The sequence below is a fragment of the Pan troglodytes genome, chromosome 14 (assembly GCF_028858775.2).
Source record: "Pan troglodytes isolate AG18354 chromosome 14, NHGRI_mPanTro3-v2.0_pri, whole genome shotgun sequence".
Taxonomy (NCBI): Eukaryota; Metazoa; Chordata; class Mammalia; order Primates; family Hominidae; genus Pan; species Pan troglodytes.
Window position 1 is genome coordinate 32,966,746 of NC_072412.2, and position 17,723 is coordinate 32,984,468.

Sequence of the window (17,723 nt, forward strand, 5' to 3'; positions counted from 1 at the left end):
AATTAATATTATGTACAATGAGTAAAGTGCATTTTGAGAGGCACTATTTGAAGAGAACTTCAAAAGTTGCATATCAGCTTCACATGCAGAATATTTTTCTGAGGGGTTCAGATGCTTCTGCACATTTTAATTGGAGGGCTTTCAAATATTCTAGACTTAGAATGCATATTAACCTCATGTCTTCTCCCCTACAGACCACATTTCGGTAGTTTTTCCATGCTCTTGATTCTTTTGTTTCTAATCCAATAAGAATATTGAGGAATAGAGGTAACAAAGGATAATGAAGATCAGACATTTTCAAGCGATTTATCCAATGAAGCTTTATTGGGTACCTGCCAAGTGAGTGAAACCCTGAGATGTATATATTCTAGTGCCGAGGACAGAGTTCCACACCCAGCAGATATTTAGTAAATTTTTGTTTAATGAATTAAGTTAATGAAAGAATGAATAAATGAAAGGAACGGTCTTCTCTGAGGTATCCGGATGTGACGCCAAAAGGGTCAGAACCACATTTTCAATTCCGCTTGATAATTTCTAGAACATAATACACGGTGCGAACAAAGAGAAAATAAATAAAGCAGTGAACTTCAGAACCAGAGGGCATCGACGCGGCAGCTGATTTTGTCTGCATACGGCCCCCGTAGCTTTTCCGTCCAAAATCCTTTACGCGGCCGCGACCGGTAGTGACGTCACGAGATTTGGAGCTCGCGGGAAAACTTGTCTCTGTGCTGTGGGGAGGACGCGCGCTCGCGCGGGATTTTCAAGCGTAGGCCCCCGGGAACTCGAGCTGCCATGAGCCTCTGGGTGGACAAGTATCGGCCCTGCTCCTTGGGACGGCTGGACTATCACAAGGAGCAGGCGGCCCAGCTGCGGAACCTGGTGAGTCTGCGGGGGCCGGGAGCGTGGGAGAGGGGAGGCCCCCCAGCTCGGGGTTTCGCGCCCCCCTGAGGAGCAGTGCTTCTCCCGCCCGCATTGGAAGGTGATAAGTGCTATGGAGAAAAATAACACAGGGAAGGGGGAAGAGGTGTGGGAGGCTGGCTTGTATTTTTAAACAAGAAAAGCTCCACTGAGAAGTGGCATCTGAGCCGAGACTTGAAGGAAATTGAAAAGTCATAAATACAGAAATCCGAGCAAAGAGTGGAACAGGTAAGAGGGGACAGCAAGTGCAAAATTCCCGGGCAGGGATGTGCACGGCATGTTCTAAGAACCTCAGGAGGCCGGCGTAGCCGATAGTGGTGAACCAGCGGGAAGGGTAATCGGAGATGGGTGTATGTGTTGGGATGGAGTTGGGGTGCAGACCCAGTCAGTCTCAGAATAAGACGAGAAGCCGTTGGAGCATTTTGAGCGGAGATGACACCATGTGATTTACTTTCTAGCTGGCTTAAGATTTCTCGATGTCATTGTCATTTACAAGTAAAGTGTTGTAAATATGTATTTACTCCAAAGATCATTTCTGATTCTCAAATAAATTGTATTAGGACGTTCCTGAGATTAGTTTTTTTTTTTTTTTTTTTTTTTTTTTTTTTGAGACGGAGTTTAGCTGTTGTCGCCCAGGCTGGAATGCAATGGCGCGGTCTCGGCTCACTGCAATCTCCGCCTCACGGGTTCAAGCGATTCTCCTGCCTCAGCCTCCCGAGTAGCTGGGATTACAGGCGCCTGCCACCACGCACGGCTAATTTTTGTATTTTTTAGTAGAGACGGGGTTTCACCACGTTGGCCAGGCTGGTCTCGAACTCCTGACCTCAGGTGATCCGCCTGCCTCGGCCTCCCAAAGTCCTGAGATTACAGGCGTGAGCCACCGTGCGTGGCTGAGATTAGAGCTTTGTGAAAGATCCTCTCCCCTCTATCCTGATGCCTCTTTGTCTGTTGTAGTTGATAAAAGTGCCCAATGGCAATATTCTGTGAGAACGAACTGAATCTTCCAGGGAGTAGAGAGTAAAGAAGGATCTTTAGGAGAATAAAGTGTCTGTGGAAGACATTTATCCACTCCTTTTAAGGACCTCAAATTAATATATGATGCTGATGGAAACGTTTTTGCCCAATACCCTGGTTTTCTCTTCCGACCTTTCTTAGATTTACAGATACTATTTAATTAAGTGCGTCTTAAAAATAAGAAATAATAAGAAAAGATTGTACACGTAAAAATCATTAGACTAGTTGATAGTGTTGTGACATTGAAGGTTTTTTTTTGGTCTCTTTATTGATACTGCATGTATACTAATTTAAAATAAATTGATTACTGCAGTATCCATCATTTATAGACAAATTACATTTTCCATCAATAGCTTTGTCTTCAGTTTTCCTAGTGATACATTTTATTTTCTGTGGCCACATTTTGTTGTACAGAATTTGGAATGTATATTTTGGACATGAATTTAATATAATGGTCTTATGTGTTAAATTTGCTTTTAAGAAATGTTCACCTGTTTACTCTTTTATTTGCAGCTTAATCAAACTATGAAACATTTAAAGCATAACCCTTATTTTTGATTAGATTGAAGTTTAAAAAACAAGGCAGTAAGTGTCTGTGGGACACCTGCCATTTTCCAGGCAGTATATTAGATTGAATAGTTCTTTTCCTTGAGACATTTTAGTGACAGAGATGGATGAGTTTACAAAGTATTAAAATTCATTGCAATAAGTGCTTAAGATACGTATTCCATTTTTTCAATAATGGTTATTTACAGAACTTCACCTTACAAGATTTTATGCTCCTGAGGCTAAGGTCTGTCACCCACTCATCTTTATAGCCTTCATAGCACTGGTTCCCAAACCAAACTGATCATCAGAAACACCCGAAAAGCTTTTGCAAAACTCATCATCAGCAGATACTGTTAGTACCCTACCCAGTCCTCTTGCTTTTAAGTGCACACAGACTGACTTCTGACTTCTAACTTTGTACATCTGTACTTTGCCTGAGGGCTTTTCTCTCTGTGACATCCATAGCAGATTTGAAATGCCTGGAATTAATGCTCTTTCTTTTCCCCCATCCACTTTTCTAAGCAGGCTTCAAGAAAGAACTCATCAGAGATAATCATACGGCAGCTTCCCCACCCTTTGGGTGGGTTAACACTCTGGTGGGTGTTTATGTTGGCTTTGAGAGTTTCCCTAGCAGGATCAAACACAGATACCTAGAGCCATTCAACTTGACAACACACTCTTACTGGCTGCCTTCCTTTCCCTGTTTCGCATCCCCACTCTCCTATGAAGTTTTCCTTTATCTCACAAGTAACCTCCCAAAGAAACCAAATGCACTGAATTGTTATCACGGGGACTGTTTCTAATAGTCCGAAGTAAGAAAGGCCTGAATCTCAGAGTTACAGAATCCTAATCTCATGGATGATAGGGTCTGTTCATCAGTCAGTCCTTTATTTTAAAAAGTTTTCTAGGAGATTCTGATAGTCAGGTTTGGGAGTTCCCGCTTTCTAGCATTTAGTTTTGTATCTTGCATGTGCTGTCACGTATATAAGTTATAGAAAATTAGTGTCAGGCGAATAGTAAACATTTCAGCATATATGTATATATAAAAGATACACAATATTTTGTGTATCTACCCATGAAACTCCAAGTTTTACACATATATAAAAAATTGGGTGTATCTACTCATGAACTGGGAGTTTCATGGGTAGACACATAAAATATTTGTTACTTAAAAAGTAGTTTGGTTCTACCTAGAGCAGTTCAGTTTGACTAGGGAAAAATGCCTTGTTCTTTTTTTTCAGGTGCAGTGTGGTGACTTTCCTCATCTGTTAGTGTATGGACCATCAGGTGCTGGAAAAAAGACAAGAATTATGTGTATTCTACGTGAACTTTATGGTGTTGGAGTGGAAAAATTGAGAATTGAACATCAGACCATCACAGTAAGCATTTCACTTTGAGGCCCTGAAAGTAATTTATAGCGGAGACTTTCAGTCTTGGTCATATATGTCCCCCCAACTCAGTTGCTTCCTGAGGTATGATTTAAATAAGAATTCCACAGGTAGTCTTGGGGCACAGGATTTGAGAGCTACTGATTATGGATCTATTATAACCAGAGCAAAGCCATTTATGTTAGATAGGAAATAAGAGCAACAGAGGGTTTGGGGTAAAATGTAGAGGGTGAGATTAATTTCAGATTACCTAATAAGACAATGTCTTAGCTGAAATTAGAACTCAGGTTTCCAGACTTCATTTTTCTGAGAGCAGTAGTGGGGATGGAAAGAAAGAGAATGATTTTGAGAAAAATGTTAAACATGGTATCAAGTGACTTGGTAAAGAGTGGGCAACTGACTGACTGGGAAAGGAGGCCTGCAACTCTGGGAAGTTGAGAGGCTTCCTGTGATCTTGCCCTTGCCAAGATGTCCAGCTTCATACCATGTAGCACATTCTTAGGCTCTTCCATTATGGATGATGTTTAAGATCTAGCTGAAATGTATCCTTCCTTTTCATACCCCATTAGAATTAACTTTTCTTCTACAACTTGTAGTTTGTACTTTTAATAGTACTTATTTTGTTTTGCTTTGGTTGTAGTAGTTTATACATCTTTTACTTTGAAAAGATTGTATTTGTTTTGACTGTATGTCGAGAACATATATTCATTTTCATATCCTTCATATCTTCTGGTAAAATGTCTTTACATATTAGGCATTGAAAAAATCATATGCTGAGTGTGGATGGTAGTGCTATAAACAGAATCTTCAGGAAGGTAACTGGGTTTTAGGCTAGTGTTGATTAGCATATATTTAGATACATTGAGTTTGAGATGCTGGTTGTATGTTGTGGAAATTCGTATAAATATATAGGGACAAATTTAACAAAAATGGTGTGGATGTGTCAGAAGAAACTAATATCTTATAGAGGGACAATAAACAGCCAGTCAAATGGAATGTTGCAGCATCTTCCCAGATGGGTGGCTTAATATTTTAAATTATCTGTTTGCCCCAGGTGACACTATAAATTTCTATGAAATTCTAATTAAAATTCAAGTGGTTGTTACAATTGTACGAAATGATCTTAAAGTCCGTCCATATGGAACAGTACATTTCTGAGACTAGCTAAAGTAATTATGAAAAAAGATTAGTGAAGTAGGGCTTGTGTTACCGTATAGTAAATCATATTGTATGTCTATTGTAAATAAAACAGTATTATATTGGCATGAAAATAGAGAATTAGACAAGTGAAACTGGAAAGAGAGCTTAGAAATGTGATAGAGGTGCTATTTCAAATCAGTGGAAGAGGATAAGCCAGCAGAGTGTGTCATCATAGCTAGTTATCTATCCAGAGAAAATGAAGTTGAGTCCCTATGACATACAATTTATAGAGATAAATTCCAGATGAATTAAAGACTTAAAATGAAACACTAAATATCTTCGATTAAAATTTTTTAGACTCTATGAATTGCTCCTGGGTCAATAAAACCTTTTGTAGGAAAACATGGAAACTATAGAAGAAAAGTAGATACCTGGTATATGAATTTGAAAAATTGCTATGACAGAAATTATACATAAAATCAATAGAAGAAGATTGTCACAAAATATTTGAAAGGACTGTGTAAATAAGAGATTTTTACAAATTGGCAACAGAAAGACAATCTGGTAGAAAACTGAAAAATAGATTCTTCTGTAACAAATAGTCACAGGAGAAAAATATAAGAGGCATTAAACACATGTAAGGATGTTTGACCTTTGTGATAGTCAAGCAGTGTGAGTCTATTATATACTCACCAAACTGAAAAATTGAAAGGCATGATAAAACCTACTGTAGATGGGGAATGTTGGGGAAGAGTGTTGCCAGTGGAAAAGTGAATTGTTAAACTGTTTTATGAAGCAGACTGGTCAATACATACACACATACACACACATGTATTATATTAAAGTTAGAAAACACATTCCCTTCAATCCAGAAAACTGGGAATCTCTTACATAGAAATGAAAGCAGTATATGCAACATATGTACAAAGATATTAATTGTGGAATTGTTTGAGTTCAGAAAACAAAATGTCCATCAGTATGACCAGCTTTGCAACAACCATGCCATAGGTTGGTGTGTGACTATAACACTGTGCCAGTTGTCTGAGAGGGATTGCCAAGATATATTAAGTAGGAAAAGCAAAACACAGAGACGTGTATGATTTCCTTTTTTTAATTTTTATTTTTTACAAGAAACATTGACACTCCATGAAAATACATTTGTGTATGTTTATTTTTGTGTTAACATGGGAAAGACTGAAAGGAACAGATCGTTTGCAATGATCTGTGTTTCAGATGGTATACAGATTTGGTTTGGGGATTTCTGGAGATAAGGAAAAGAAAAAAGTAGTCACAATGAAACAGGATGTGTGATTGACCCAATTTATATAAAAACATGTTTATCTGCACATTGAGAAAAGAGTGGGATTAACAAAGTTAAAACATGAATGGTGGTTATCTCAAGTTTTACTTTGTGTAATAAAAGGAAAACCAATGAAAATACAAAAGAGTGGGGAAATAGGCAATAAATAAATGTTAAAAATATCTTTTTCTTTGTCCACAGACTCCATCTAAAAAAAAAATTGAAATTAGCACCATTGCAAGTAACTACCACCTTGAAGTTAATCCTAGGTAAGTTACTACTATATAGAAATTAAGTATTTTTAAAGAAATTGGTTTTGGGCTTTCTTTTTTTAAAAGATTGAAACCCTTTTTTGAAATAAATTGATACGTGTGGAAGCACAGTTTATAAAACAGACTAAAGTGGAGCTGCCCTGCTTGAAATGGGAATCCTAGAGCCCTTCCTGTTTTGCCTTCTGTGTCAAATAATTTCAACAATGTATTTACCTTTTCTAGCTCTAGGGAGCTCATTGATGTACACACAGTACATTGTATTGTCAGTAAATTTTTGTTAATTATGTTGGCTCATTCATTACTGATGAGCAGTGTGTCTAAAAAGTTTACAGTGTTTGGAGTAAATATTTCAGAAATTGACTTTGGGTTGCCAGATCTTTCTTTGTCACTCTCTTTGTTTAAATTTCTTGATTAGAGGTATTATAATAATTCACCAACCAATATTTTTATTCTCTATATCATGCAGTAATAAGAATTAGGAACTTGTTGGAGAGGCGTTGAAAATTCATGCAATAGCTATTAAGTATTAAGTGGTGTAGAAATGATTCTGGGAGCTAAATTGGGTAAGCTGCTATGATCTGTGGGGCTGTATGAGTTCTTAAAGGAGAACAGAATTGAGGATATTTTCAGTCATATTCAACATGGGCAGTGACACAGAGGCAAGAGTGAACATCCATTTCAGGGAGAGGGAGGAGACCGAATGGAGCAGGAGGAATAGCATTACAAGCTAATGTGTATCTTGTTTTCAGTAGCAGGCACTTTGTGAGAAGCTTTACCTGTATTATTACATTTAATCCTTAAAACAACCCTAACAGATAGGTTTTATTATTTTCTCTAGGCATCTCAAAGAAAACTAAGAGAAATAAGGTTGTTGGGAATGGGTTTGATCAAAGAAACAAAGGGAGTGTTAATTCCAGATACAAATGGAGAATGTTTTGGATTCTTGGCTAGGAAAATGATCGTAAGAGCAACACTGTAGGTATATTGATCTATAATAATAGTAGTGACTTGGGAAAACTTAGTGGCTCTTTGAGAAAATAAAGTTAACTGCTTTGACCTGTTTTTCTCATCGTGAGTTCTTCTGAAGCATAGATGAGCAATTGGAGAATAAGCCGATTGCTTTTGGGGTGATTGAAATTAACATTGATTCAGCCTAAATTGACTTCTCTTGGTTTGAGAGGTCTTTGACTGAAGTGCCAAAGCAATAATATTGGTGTAAATGACAGCTCAATACCTATAATAAGTCATCAGTTTACGGAGTTTTGACTTTGTGTCTTAAACTCAATTTGCTTATCTCATCGCTTTACTGAGTCTCTGAATCAGTTTCATTCTAGTGCTGGGAGCAGACTTCTCTTTGTTTGTTCTCTCTTAGATCTTTGCTATTTTGGGGATGTGGAAGAGGACTAGGGATTGAATTTCTGTTTCAAAGAGTTACTTTTTGTATTTTCAACAATTATAGATAGTTGAGAAATTAGCTATAATTAGGTATTAATTTTCTATAGTCGGTACAGAAGTGTCAAAGTATTTGCTAAACTGTTACCTAATTATTAGTAGTTGCTCTTTTTATGTTAACAGTAAACTTAATGTAACAACATATTTAGTGTTTTCAGTGATGTTAATCCAATTGGAATATTGTTAGTATTTTCAATGACCCTAAAACTTTTTACTTTTGAAGGGATTATAATTATAGTTAAGTGATATTAATTTTGATTAAAATTTTGACCACTTAAGAACTTGACCATTTTTCTTATAATAACAATATTAAGGGCATACTATATACCATTATTTTTGTTTTGTGTAGTGATGCTGGAAATAGTGACCGAGTAGTCATTCAGGAGATGTTGAAAACAGTGGCACAATCACAACAACTTGAAACAAACTCTCAAAGGGATTTTAAAGGTAGGTGATCAAAAGACTTCTTTTTATGAAGCTGCCAAGCATTAGTGCTCTCTCTTTTTTTTGAGTTATGAAAGTGAACAGGAGAGAAGCCTGATCTCTGGGCTCATGGGAGTTTATAGTCTAATGGAATTGAATTTTATGTGAAAGAGGATTATTTGTGCCATCCATTTGATATTTTAGAACAAGATGAATAAAAATACGTGATTTAAAATCAGAAATTACATGATTTTAAAATAATTGTTCTTATGACCGAGTCATATGTTCATTATCAGATATTTAGATAAAAAAGAAAATAATATCAGCTATATTCCCACCATCCAGAGACAGCTACTAATAACAGTTTAGACTTTACCTTCCAAGCATTTTTTCTATATATATGGATACATTCTTACTGGTGAGATTTTGTGATAGTAAATATGCCATCATTTAATGCTTTTGATATATTTTGCCAAATTCTCTATCTGAAAGAGGGTATAGATTTATACTACCAATAGCAGTGTTTGGGAGTGCTCATTTCTCCGTGACATTTACCAACACTGAGGATAATTTGTTTTAATCTTTGTCAGTTTGAGTGGAGAAGATAGTGTTTTGTTCTTCTTTAGTGAGTGTGATAAATTTTTCCTTTATTGCTCATTTTTATTGTTTTGTGAATTCGCTGTACATATTCTCAGCTGATTTCTTTCCTCAGTCTCCATATTTCAAAATAAATTTACATTTATGAATTTATTTTTTGCTACTATATATGGAGTCTTATATTTTCTGAATGTTTTATATATGTGAGTTACTAACATATCCTACTTTTATATCTTGCTATGTTATTAAATTCTCTTACTGTTTTTAATTGTATTTTGATAGTTTGAGAATTTTTAGATGTATATTCATGTAATCTGTAAATTGTTTTTCCTTTTTCCAATTTTTATGGCTCTAAATACTTTTTCTTCTCTAATTATGTTGGCCAACCCTCCAATAGTGTGGTTAATAGTAATAGAGGTAGCAGATGTCCATGTCATGACTCTGGAAGTAAAGCCTTAGTGTTTCCCCATAATTAATTGCTGGATTTTGGTCTGAGGTATATGTATTTGATCATGGTAAGAAAATATTCTCAAGTTCCTATTTTATTGAGTGTCTTTAACACAAATGTGTGTTAAATATTGTCTGATGCTTCTTTTTCATCCATGAATATGCTTTTATGATTTTTCTTTAGTTCATTAATATCATAGGTTATATTACTGGATTTTCTAATATTAAAACTTTTGCTAGGCACAGTGGCTTATGCTGGCAATCCCAGTGCTTTGGGAGGCTGAAGCAGGAGGATTGCTTGAGCCCAGGAATTCAAGGTTGCAGTGAGCTGTGATTGCACTACTGTACTCCAGCCAGGGTGACAGAGCGAGACTATATCTCCAAAAAAAGGCAAAACAAAACTGTTCTGCATTTCTAGAGTAAACATCACTTGTCATGTTGAATTTGCTGTTTTCTGCCTACCAAGTACTGCTTAGTCACTGTTTCAAACATCACTATACAAAATAATGATATGTGTATGTAAATATAGGAAATATTGTGCCATTATCCTCAATCTGTTATTAATATTATAAGAGAAATGTTGAACATCGGTTATTATAAGAAATTTAGTTGAAATTTAGAATTTTAATCAAAATTAATAATACCTGATTACAATTACAAACCTTTAAAAGTGAAATGTTGTAGGGTCATTAAAAATGTGAACAATATTTTACCACCCAATTACAGTTGAATTAACCTATTCTTACATGAAGCTTACTGTTACTTAAAAAGAACAATAACTATGAATTAAGTAACAGTTTAGGAAATAATTTGACTCTTTCATATCCATAAAGATGTTATTCTGCTCCTCTGCTCGTCTTTCTTGCATAACTGTTGAAATTTGGCCATGATCCTTTTGTGTTGGTCATTTTGTTAAAAGTAAAGTGATTTTTCCTGTACTTAGGGAAGGAGAGGAAGGCCAGAGAGTTTTTTTTTTTGGTCTGGGGCTCTACAGCTACCTCTTGTATTATTTTTACAAAGTGATAAAAAATATATGACACTTTACTTAAGGCCAGGAAATTGAGACCAACAAGACCCGATCTTGCCAAAGGAAGAAAAAAAAAATTAGGCTCATGCCTGTAGTCTTAGCTACTTGGGAGCTGAGGTGGGAAGATTGCTTGAACCCAGGAGTTTGGGATTGCAGTGAGCCATGATCAAGCTACTGCACTCCCGCCTGGGTGACAGAGTGAGACCCTGTCTCTAAAAAAATAAAATAAAAAAATAAAGTAAATAAATGACCTTGTGTTCTGAGCTCTATTCCCTATCTTATTTTCTGTCACCTTTATTGGGATTCTTTCCTTTGTCTCTCTTTTACCTGTTCTCAATTTGGTCTGGGATTTCTTCTCATTGTGGAGCACTGTCTTAGTCTCGAACTCCTGTCCTCAAGCCATCTTCCTAGCTCGGCTACCCACAGTGCTGGGATTACAGGCACAAGCCACTGCACCCGCCACAGCCACCTGGAACACTGTCTTAGAAGGGAGCTTCATTTTGGTATTCTCAGAGTCTGCTGTTCTGTCAAACCTTACTGCATCAGGGTTCCCTTGCTCTCACCCATAAATTGGGCTCTGTCGAATCTCCCCCCTCGGTAAGACTGCTGCTTTCTTTGAGACAGTGTCTCACTGTGTGGCAACAGGCTGGAGTGCAGCGGTGCCATCAGACCGCAGTGCAGCCTTGACCTCCTGGGCTCAAGTAATCCTCCCACTTCAGTCTCCTGGGACTACAGGCACACACCACCATGCCTAGCAATGTTTTGTATTTTTGTAGACATGGGGTTTTGCTATGTTGCCCAGGCTAGTGTTGAATTCTTGGGCTCAAGGGATCTGCCTTCCTCAGCCTCCCAAAATGTTGGGATTACAGGCAGATTACAGGCATGAGCCACTGTGCCCGGCCAACTGCTGCTTTCATATTGGCCCCACCATGGTTTCTAGTATGTTCCCGTGGGTGATTTTGAGCTTTTCCTGTCATAAAGTCTGTCAAAATCTTCCTCCCACACCGTTGCTGATACTATGTGGGCCTTTCCAGTTTTAGTTGCTTATTCTCACTTGCTCATGTTTGGGGTTCTTGGGTAAAGCTTGTTGCCTGGTTTCTGTATAATGTTCATGGGTTCTTTGTTTTGGAATCTTTAGTTCTGTATATTTTTATGGGGCAGATGTAAATGCTACATGCTGCCAGTTCATCTTCTAGAAATAATTTGTTAATATAATGAAAAATACAATACTGGATTCAGTTTCTGTGTATACATTATTCCTGAACTATGTTAAGGCTGATCTGTGATTGTGGCCAGATGGAATCTTACTTTATGGTGGCCAGATATCTTCATGCCTTGTTGCCTACATCTCTTGCACCACTGTCTTCCAAAGTCTATTCCTTGGAATTTAATATTTTAGATTAAGGTGTACCACAGAAATGTGCTGCTGAGTAAAGTTATTTTGGGGAAATGCAGCACAGTACTTCCTTGTCTTGGTAAATTTTAGCGCATATAAATAATAAAGGTTGCAATGATTTCTACTACAAAGTGACCTTTTAACTTCATTTAGCCTAGTGTTTCTTGGTCTTGTTTGATTATAGATTCTTTTTTTTTTTCACTAGCCCTGCCAACGCAAGGTCTCACAATATTAAAAACTCAGAGCTGTTCCTCTCTATAGAGGTGTTTAGTAAAAGGCGAAATATTTATATGATCTGAAGAGAAACTGGAGTATGATTGTAGCATTTTAAAATAAAAAATAAAGTAATTTTACCATACTTATAACTTTAATTTATCTTTGCCAATGGGAAGAGTAGTATATCAGGCTTATTATTTAGGATTTCATCCTGGATAATGAGAAGGAAGAAAGAGACAAGTTAAAGTTTGAGTGAACTCAAGTTAAAGTTTGTTTTGTTTCTCTTTCACTCAGTGGTATTATTGACAGAAGTTGACAAACTCACCAAAGATGCTCAGCATGCCTTGCGAAGAACCATGGAAAAATATATGTCTACCTGCAGATTGATCTTGTGCTGCAATTCTACATCTAAAGTGATCCCGCCTATTCGTAGTAGGTGCTTGGCGGTTCGTGTGCCTGCTCCCAGCATTGAAGATGTAGGTCAAGTTACACTTTTCTGAAAAATAAATCAGTTCAGATTCTCTGAATACTGTATGCTTGTTGTAAAAGAAGGGAATCGTATCAGTAATTCAAGAACATCTACAGACCTGGATGCAAAGCATTAATATATGAACAAACCAAAGCGTATAGTTGTAAATACCCGATGCCAATATGTAGAAAGTGTTTTTCCCTTTAAACCATCTTTACTTTGAACAAGTAGGTATTACGAATTCTACTAAACTAGGTAAGGGCTAGTTATTTACTGTCTTCTTTCTCAAGCTGATTTAGTTGGCTATAACAGGAGGCTGGAATATTGAGGAAATAGATTTTGCAAAGAGATGATGTGGGAATACCTAGTCCCTAGGAAGGGAATTAAAGTTAGTATGAAATAACATTAATATGAATATATATACATAGATACATTTTTTCTCCATCATTCTTAACAGCCATCAGCAAAAATTATGATTCCTCACATTAAATATCTTTCCAGCTTTTAATAGATTTTGGGAGATTTCATGCAAAGTAGGGATAATATGCAACATTGTGTTAGATGCAGAGTGGTAAGTTACTTTTAGTGCAAGTTTCACTTGTAAGAATTTTGAGAGTAATACAGTTATAAGGGTCTAGGAAGATATCAACAGAAATGAATCTTAATCTGCTTTTTAATGGATTGCCCATTTTTGTTAATTTTATTTGTAGATTTGCCACGTGTTATCTACTGTGTGCAAGAAGGAAGGTCTGAACCTTCCTTCACAACTGGCTCATAGAATTGCAGAGAAGTCTCGTAGAAATCTCAGAAAAGCCCTGCTTATGTGTGAAGCCTGCAGAGTGCAACAGTGAGTGGAAGGGGTAGTTACATTCTAGGACTTTGGCCCCCAAGCTTTTTGGCACCAGGGACCAGTTTTGTGGAAGACAATTTTTCCATGGACTGGGCAGGGGCGGGGGATGGTTTCAGGATGAAATTGTTCCACCTCAGATTATTAAGCATTAGATTTTCATTTGAAGCATAGATCCCTTGCATAAGCAGTTCACAATACGGTTCACGCTCCTATCAGAAGCTAATAACATCACTGGTCCGACAGGAGGCGGAACTCAGGCCATAATGCTGGCCTATCTGCTGCTCACTCCTGCTGTGCAGCCCGGTTCCTAACCGCACGGACCAGTGGTTGGGGACTCCTGTTTAAGGACATAAGCATACTTCTGTTTAACTTCTTGTGTTCTCTTTTTGTCATGTAGATATCCTTTTACTGCAGATCAAGAAATCCCTGAGACAGATTGGGAGGTGTATCTGAGGGAGACTGCAAATGCTATTGTCAGTCAGCAAACTCCACAAAGGTACCAGTATAAAATGATGACAGTAAAGGTTTCATTATCAGGATATCATAGGACACATATTAACTATTTTATGCTAATGTCATTTTGAATTATAATTAAATCCTGAATCTATGTATTAACCTTTTAAGGAAAATGTAGCATTTAACTTCAGAAATTTAGTGGTTCAGAATAGCTGGTGTGTGATATTATGGCTTTTATTAAGCTGTAATATCATGGCTTACATGTGATCATGTAAAAGTGGAATTTATATTAATTTTAATTTTCCTTTTAGGATCTCAGATTACTTAATATTAACATACAACACAAAGCTAGAGATAATGTGCGTAGCTTTCTAGTAAAGGACAATGTAAAACTTTGTAACTGATGATGCATCATGTGCTAGAAAGACACCAGACTATAAGTCAGACTTCTAGTTCTTGTCCTGAACTCCTAGCTAAGTGTTCTTGATCAGGTAACTTCATTTTAGAGTTGTATCTTCATTTGTATATTGAAGATATTATTATTGCCTCACCAAGGGTACTTTTGCAGTTGTTGTGAAGAGCAAAAGAGTTATTAATGGTTTGAAAACTAAAAAACCCTGTGCTTATAGATGACCATGCGTTCTACTAAGGATAGCATTGTGTATATACCATTTTTACTCAGGAAGTATTTTTTGACACATTTGCTGCAAAATTGTTTCCATTACTTCTGTAGGTCTATTATTCGTAGGTTGACCATTCTGAAAATACCTCAGCTGCTAGTTGTTTGACTTATGGCAGCTTTGATTGAGAAACACAGTTTGCTTTCCTCCAAATAAAAAATGACAATGTTAAGGCCCACTAACTTTGGAGAGTATGAAGAAGGTTCCTCAGACTTGGCTAAAGCACAGTCTCATATCCTTGTTGGCTTTCTGAACTGAGAAATGATCTTTGAACCTTACAGAGGGTAGTTGATCATTTTAGGGTTCGGAATAAACTGAGTTCAGTCTATAGACTGAATAGACTGCAGCCAATAGAGCTTACTCTTACTTGGTCTAATGAAAATAATAGAGGAATATGCCATGTTTCTCCTTTTAATGATACATCTGATGAATTCTGATTTTTAAAGAAATTCTTCAAAGGTATTGTAACATGTATTCCCTGGTTACCATATAGATTGGTGGATGTGGATAGTGAATCATACATAGTGGGTACTTAGTACTTCATTTAAGGTTTGCTTTGAATTCTCAGAATTCAATTATTTTAGTTGAAGAAATCGATAGTTTTCTCCAAGAAGTACCAAATGTTATAAGTAGTCTCATTAGAAAAGAAACTTCATCTTTAGGAAAAATATGTTCATTTTATTTTGTAAAATGTTGATTATCAATAAAGAGACCTCACCCTTTAAAGAGATAAAATTCAAATAAAGCATGTCTTAGGTGCCTTTTACTTTTATACAATATTTCTACACTGAAGATGACTTTCTTGTTTTTGTTCTGATATTAAAGAAGAAAAATTGATAATAATATAACTTACCTACTTTTAGGGGATTTAGGTACTTGATGTTGTAATGTTTGATAATTATCACATGCTTTTTTAAAACTACTTGATTATTCCTTTGCTTAATTCTTCTAGCTGCTGTTACAAACTTCTTCTGGTTTTCCTAACACATTTTGACGGCTTATAAATGAACTTGTGCAGGAAGCGGTGCTCCTGTTTCCTGTTTAAACCAACAATTGTAGGAATTGATTCCATTGTGCTACATAAAAAGAAATTTTGCTCAATTCCAGCAAGCCTTGGGGCTGGCCAGAAATCCTGGAAGTCTGGTATCTTTCTGATCACTGGGCTACACAATTCCAAATGATTACTTCTGATTTCTGACTCCTTTGTCTTGCTGGAATATTTGTCGTCTCGATTTTTCATTTGATCTGTCTTAGAACAGTCATAATTTTCTAATTTGAATAGCAGCTAATATTTCATGAATGATTATGTCAGCTCTTACACCATGTTATTTAATTGATATAACACACCTATGAGAAAAATATTAACTTTTTAGATTAAAAAAAAAAAACCCTGACATTTATGGAGATTAAGTACCTTGTTCAGGTACATTCCATTATTATAATAGAGACAGTTCTAGGATACCCATGTTTCTCTGACAGAAGAGTTTGTACTCTTAATCACTTGTAAGCTCTTAGGAAATAATGACACAGACATGGTAAATGTAGAATATGTTAATTTTGTAAAACAGTAATATTAGAAGTTAAGACTAACACAAGATGCATGTTAACATGTATGCACTACACACAGTATAGTTACTTCAATTGCGTAGGTAACTACATCCTGAATCAACTTTTCAGAAGTAAGCTATATACATATATTAAAATAATTTCATACCATATGAAATTATTTTTATTATTCATGCTTTAATAATCAAGTTTTATTCTTGGGATGTCAGAGAAATCACAGGCTTTTGAGTAGGCCTGAATTCAAATGCTGGCTCAAATACACGAGTCTTGATGGAAGCCGACCTGTCTGAACTTCAGGTTTGTTTCAGTAAAAGAGCATCATTGTTGTGGGGAATTAATAGTGTATTGCAGTGAACCTAGTACAGAATTAAGGTGTTAAATACTTTCACAGACATTGGAAAGGGTGTGGACTTTAGAGTAAGAAAGATCTGTGTTAAATCATGCTTTGCTGTGGTCAGTTCTGTCAGTTACTTAAACCATCTGGGCCTTAGTTTTTTCATCTGAAATAAATGAGCTAGTGTAAGTACTGAGTTAAATTATTTGTTTCAATTCTTACACATAGCAGATGCCCCAGAAATGCTAGCTCTTTTTTTTTCCCCCCCCACTTTTTTTAAGATTTAATGTGCCAGGGCTTCATATTCCTGACGTCTTAGGATTGACTTCTGCTTTTTAAGAATTCTTATAAATCACTACCTGGATTTATCTGAAGTATGGAACATCTGTACTGTATATGTGTGTGTGTATATATATATATATATATATATATATATATCTGTACTGTAAAAATTCAGAAGTTTTTCCCTTTGAGAATGTGTATTTGGAACTTTCTCTCTCTCTCTTTTTTTTTTTTTTTTCTGTTTTAAAACGTCATATGTACATTTCCCTTCTCTTCCCCTTTCTCTCCCTAGAATATGAGAAGGGCCTAGAATGAAGGACTCAGAGGTTTGAATGTTCCTATTCACTTAGCCTGGTTGCGTGCTTACCTGTAAACCTTTGTGCCGCGCCTTTTATGACAGCGACAGCTCTGTATCCCTGCCACATTGCTTTTTTACTGTGCAATCTAGGCAGTGGCTTTATATTATATTTCATGCGTATATTATCTTGTGTCACCTACGTAATTGACTTTTTAATCTTTTCATGACCATTTCCTGGATGTTTCAGGTATCTGTCTGGAGAAAAGAAAAACGTATTACTTGACATATCACTAAAGTTTGTTAAATTCCATGGTGTGAATAAGCTCAACCCGCGCTATTCATGAAGTCTCAATTTCTATCTGGTATTTTCATGGTGTTTTGATATAATTAGGAACCCTGAATATAGACGTCTCATTTTAAAAGAGTTCTGAAAATGTTCTGTTTCAAAAATGAACTGAAGTTAGGAGAAGCCTCCATATGTTTATCCTAAGTATGATAAACTATTTAAGAAACAGTTGTTATTTCTTCCTGGATTGTTTGTTAATTCATAAAGTTAGTTCATAAAGTTGTTAATTCTGTATTGGATTGTTTGTTAATTCATAAAGTAAAACCATACAGTGGGAATTTGGAAAAATTACCCCTTATTTTC

General features: G+C 36.2%; 1 protein-coding gene and 1 non-coding gene across 7 annotated transcripts in view; one reads left to right on the top strand and one right to left on the bottom strand.

Moving 5' to 3' along the window:
- Window positions 1-513: 513 nt before the first annotated feature.
- The window catches only part of RFC3 (replication factor C subunit 3), a 147,246-nt gene continuing 130,036 nt past the window's right edge, over window positions 514-17,723 (top strand). For all 6 annotated transcript variants that reach the window (XM_054665179.2, XM_016925164.4, XM_063792042.1 and 3 more), the window contains exons 1-7: window positions 514-879; window positions 3,723-3,860; window positions 6,511-6,578; window positions 8,383-8,480; window positions 12,434-12,615; window positions 13,319-13,455; window positions 13,856-13,954. In XM_054665179.2, the coding sequence (XP_054521154.1) occupies window positions 793-879; window positions 3,723-3,860; window positions 6,511-6,578; window positions 8,383-8,480; window positions 12,434-12,615; window positions 13,319-13,455; window positions 13,856-13,954 (809 nt within the window). In that variant the 5' untranslated portion in view covers window positions 514-792. The remainder of the gene's footprint in view (window positions 880-3,722; window positions 3,861-6,510; window positions 6,579-8,382; window positions 8,481-12,433; window positions 12,616-13,318; window positions 13,456-13,855; window positions 13,955-17,723) is intronic.
- LOC112205313 (U5 spliceosomal RNA) lies at window positions 12,128-12,238 on the bottom strand. Its single transcript, XR_002939208.1, has one exon. It is a non-coding gene; the product is annotated as a U5 spliceosomal RNA (small nuclear RNA).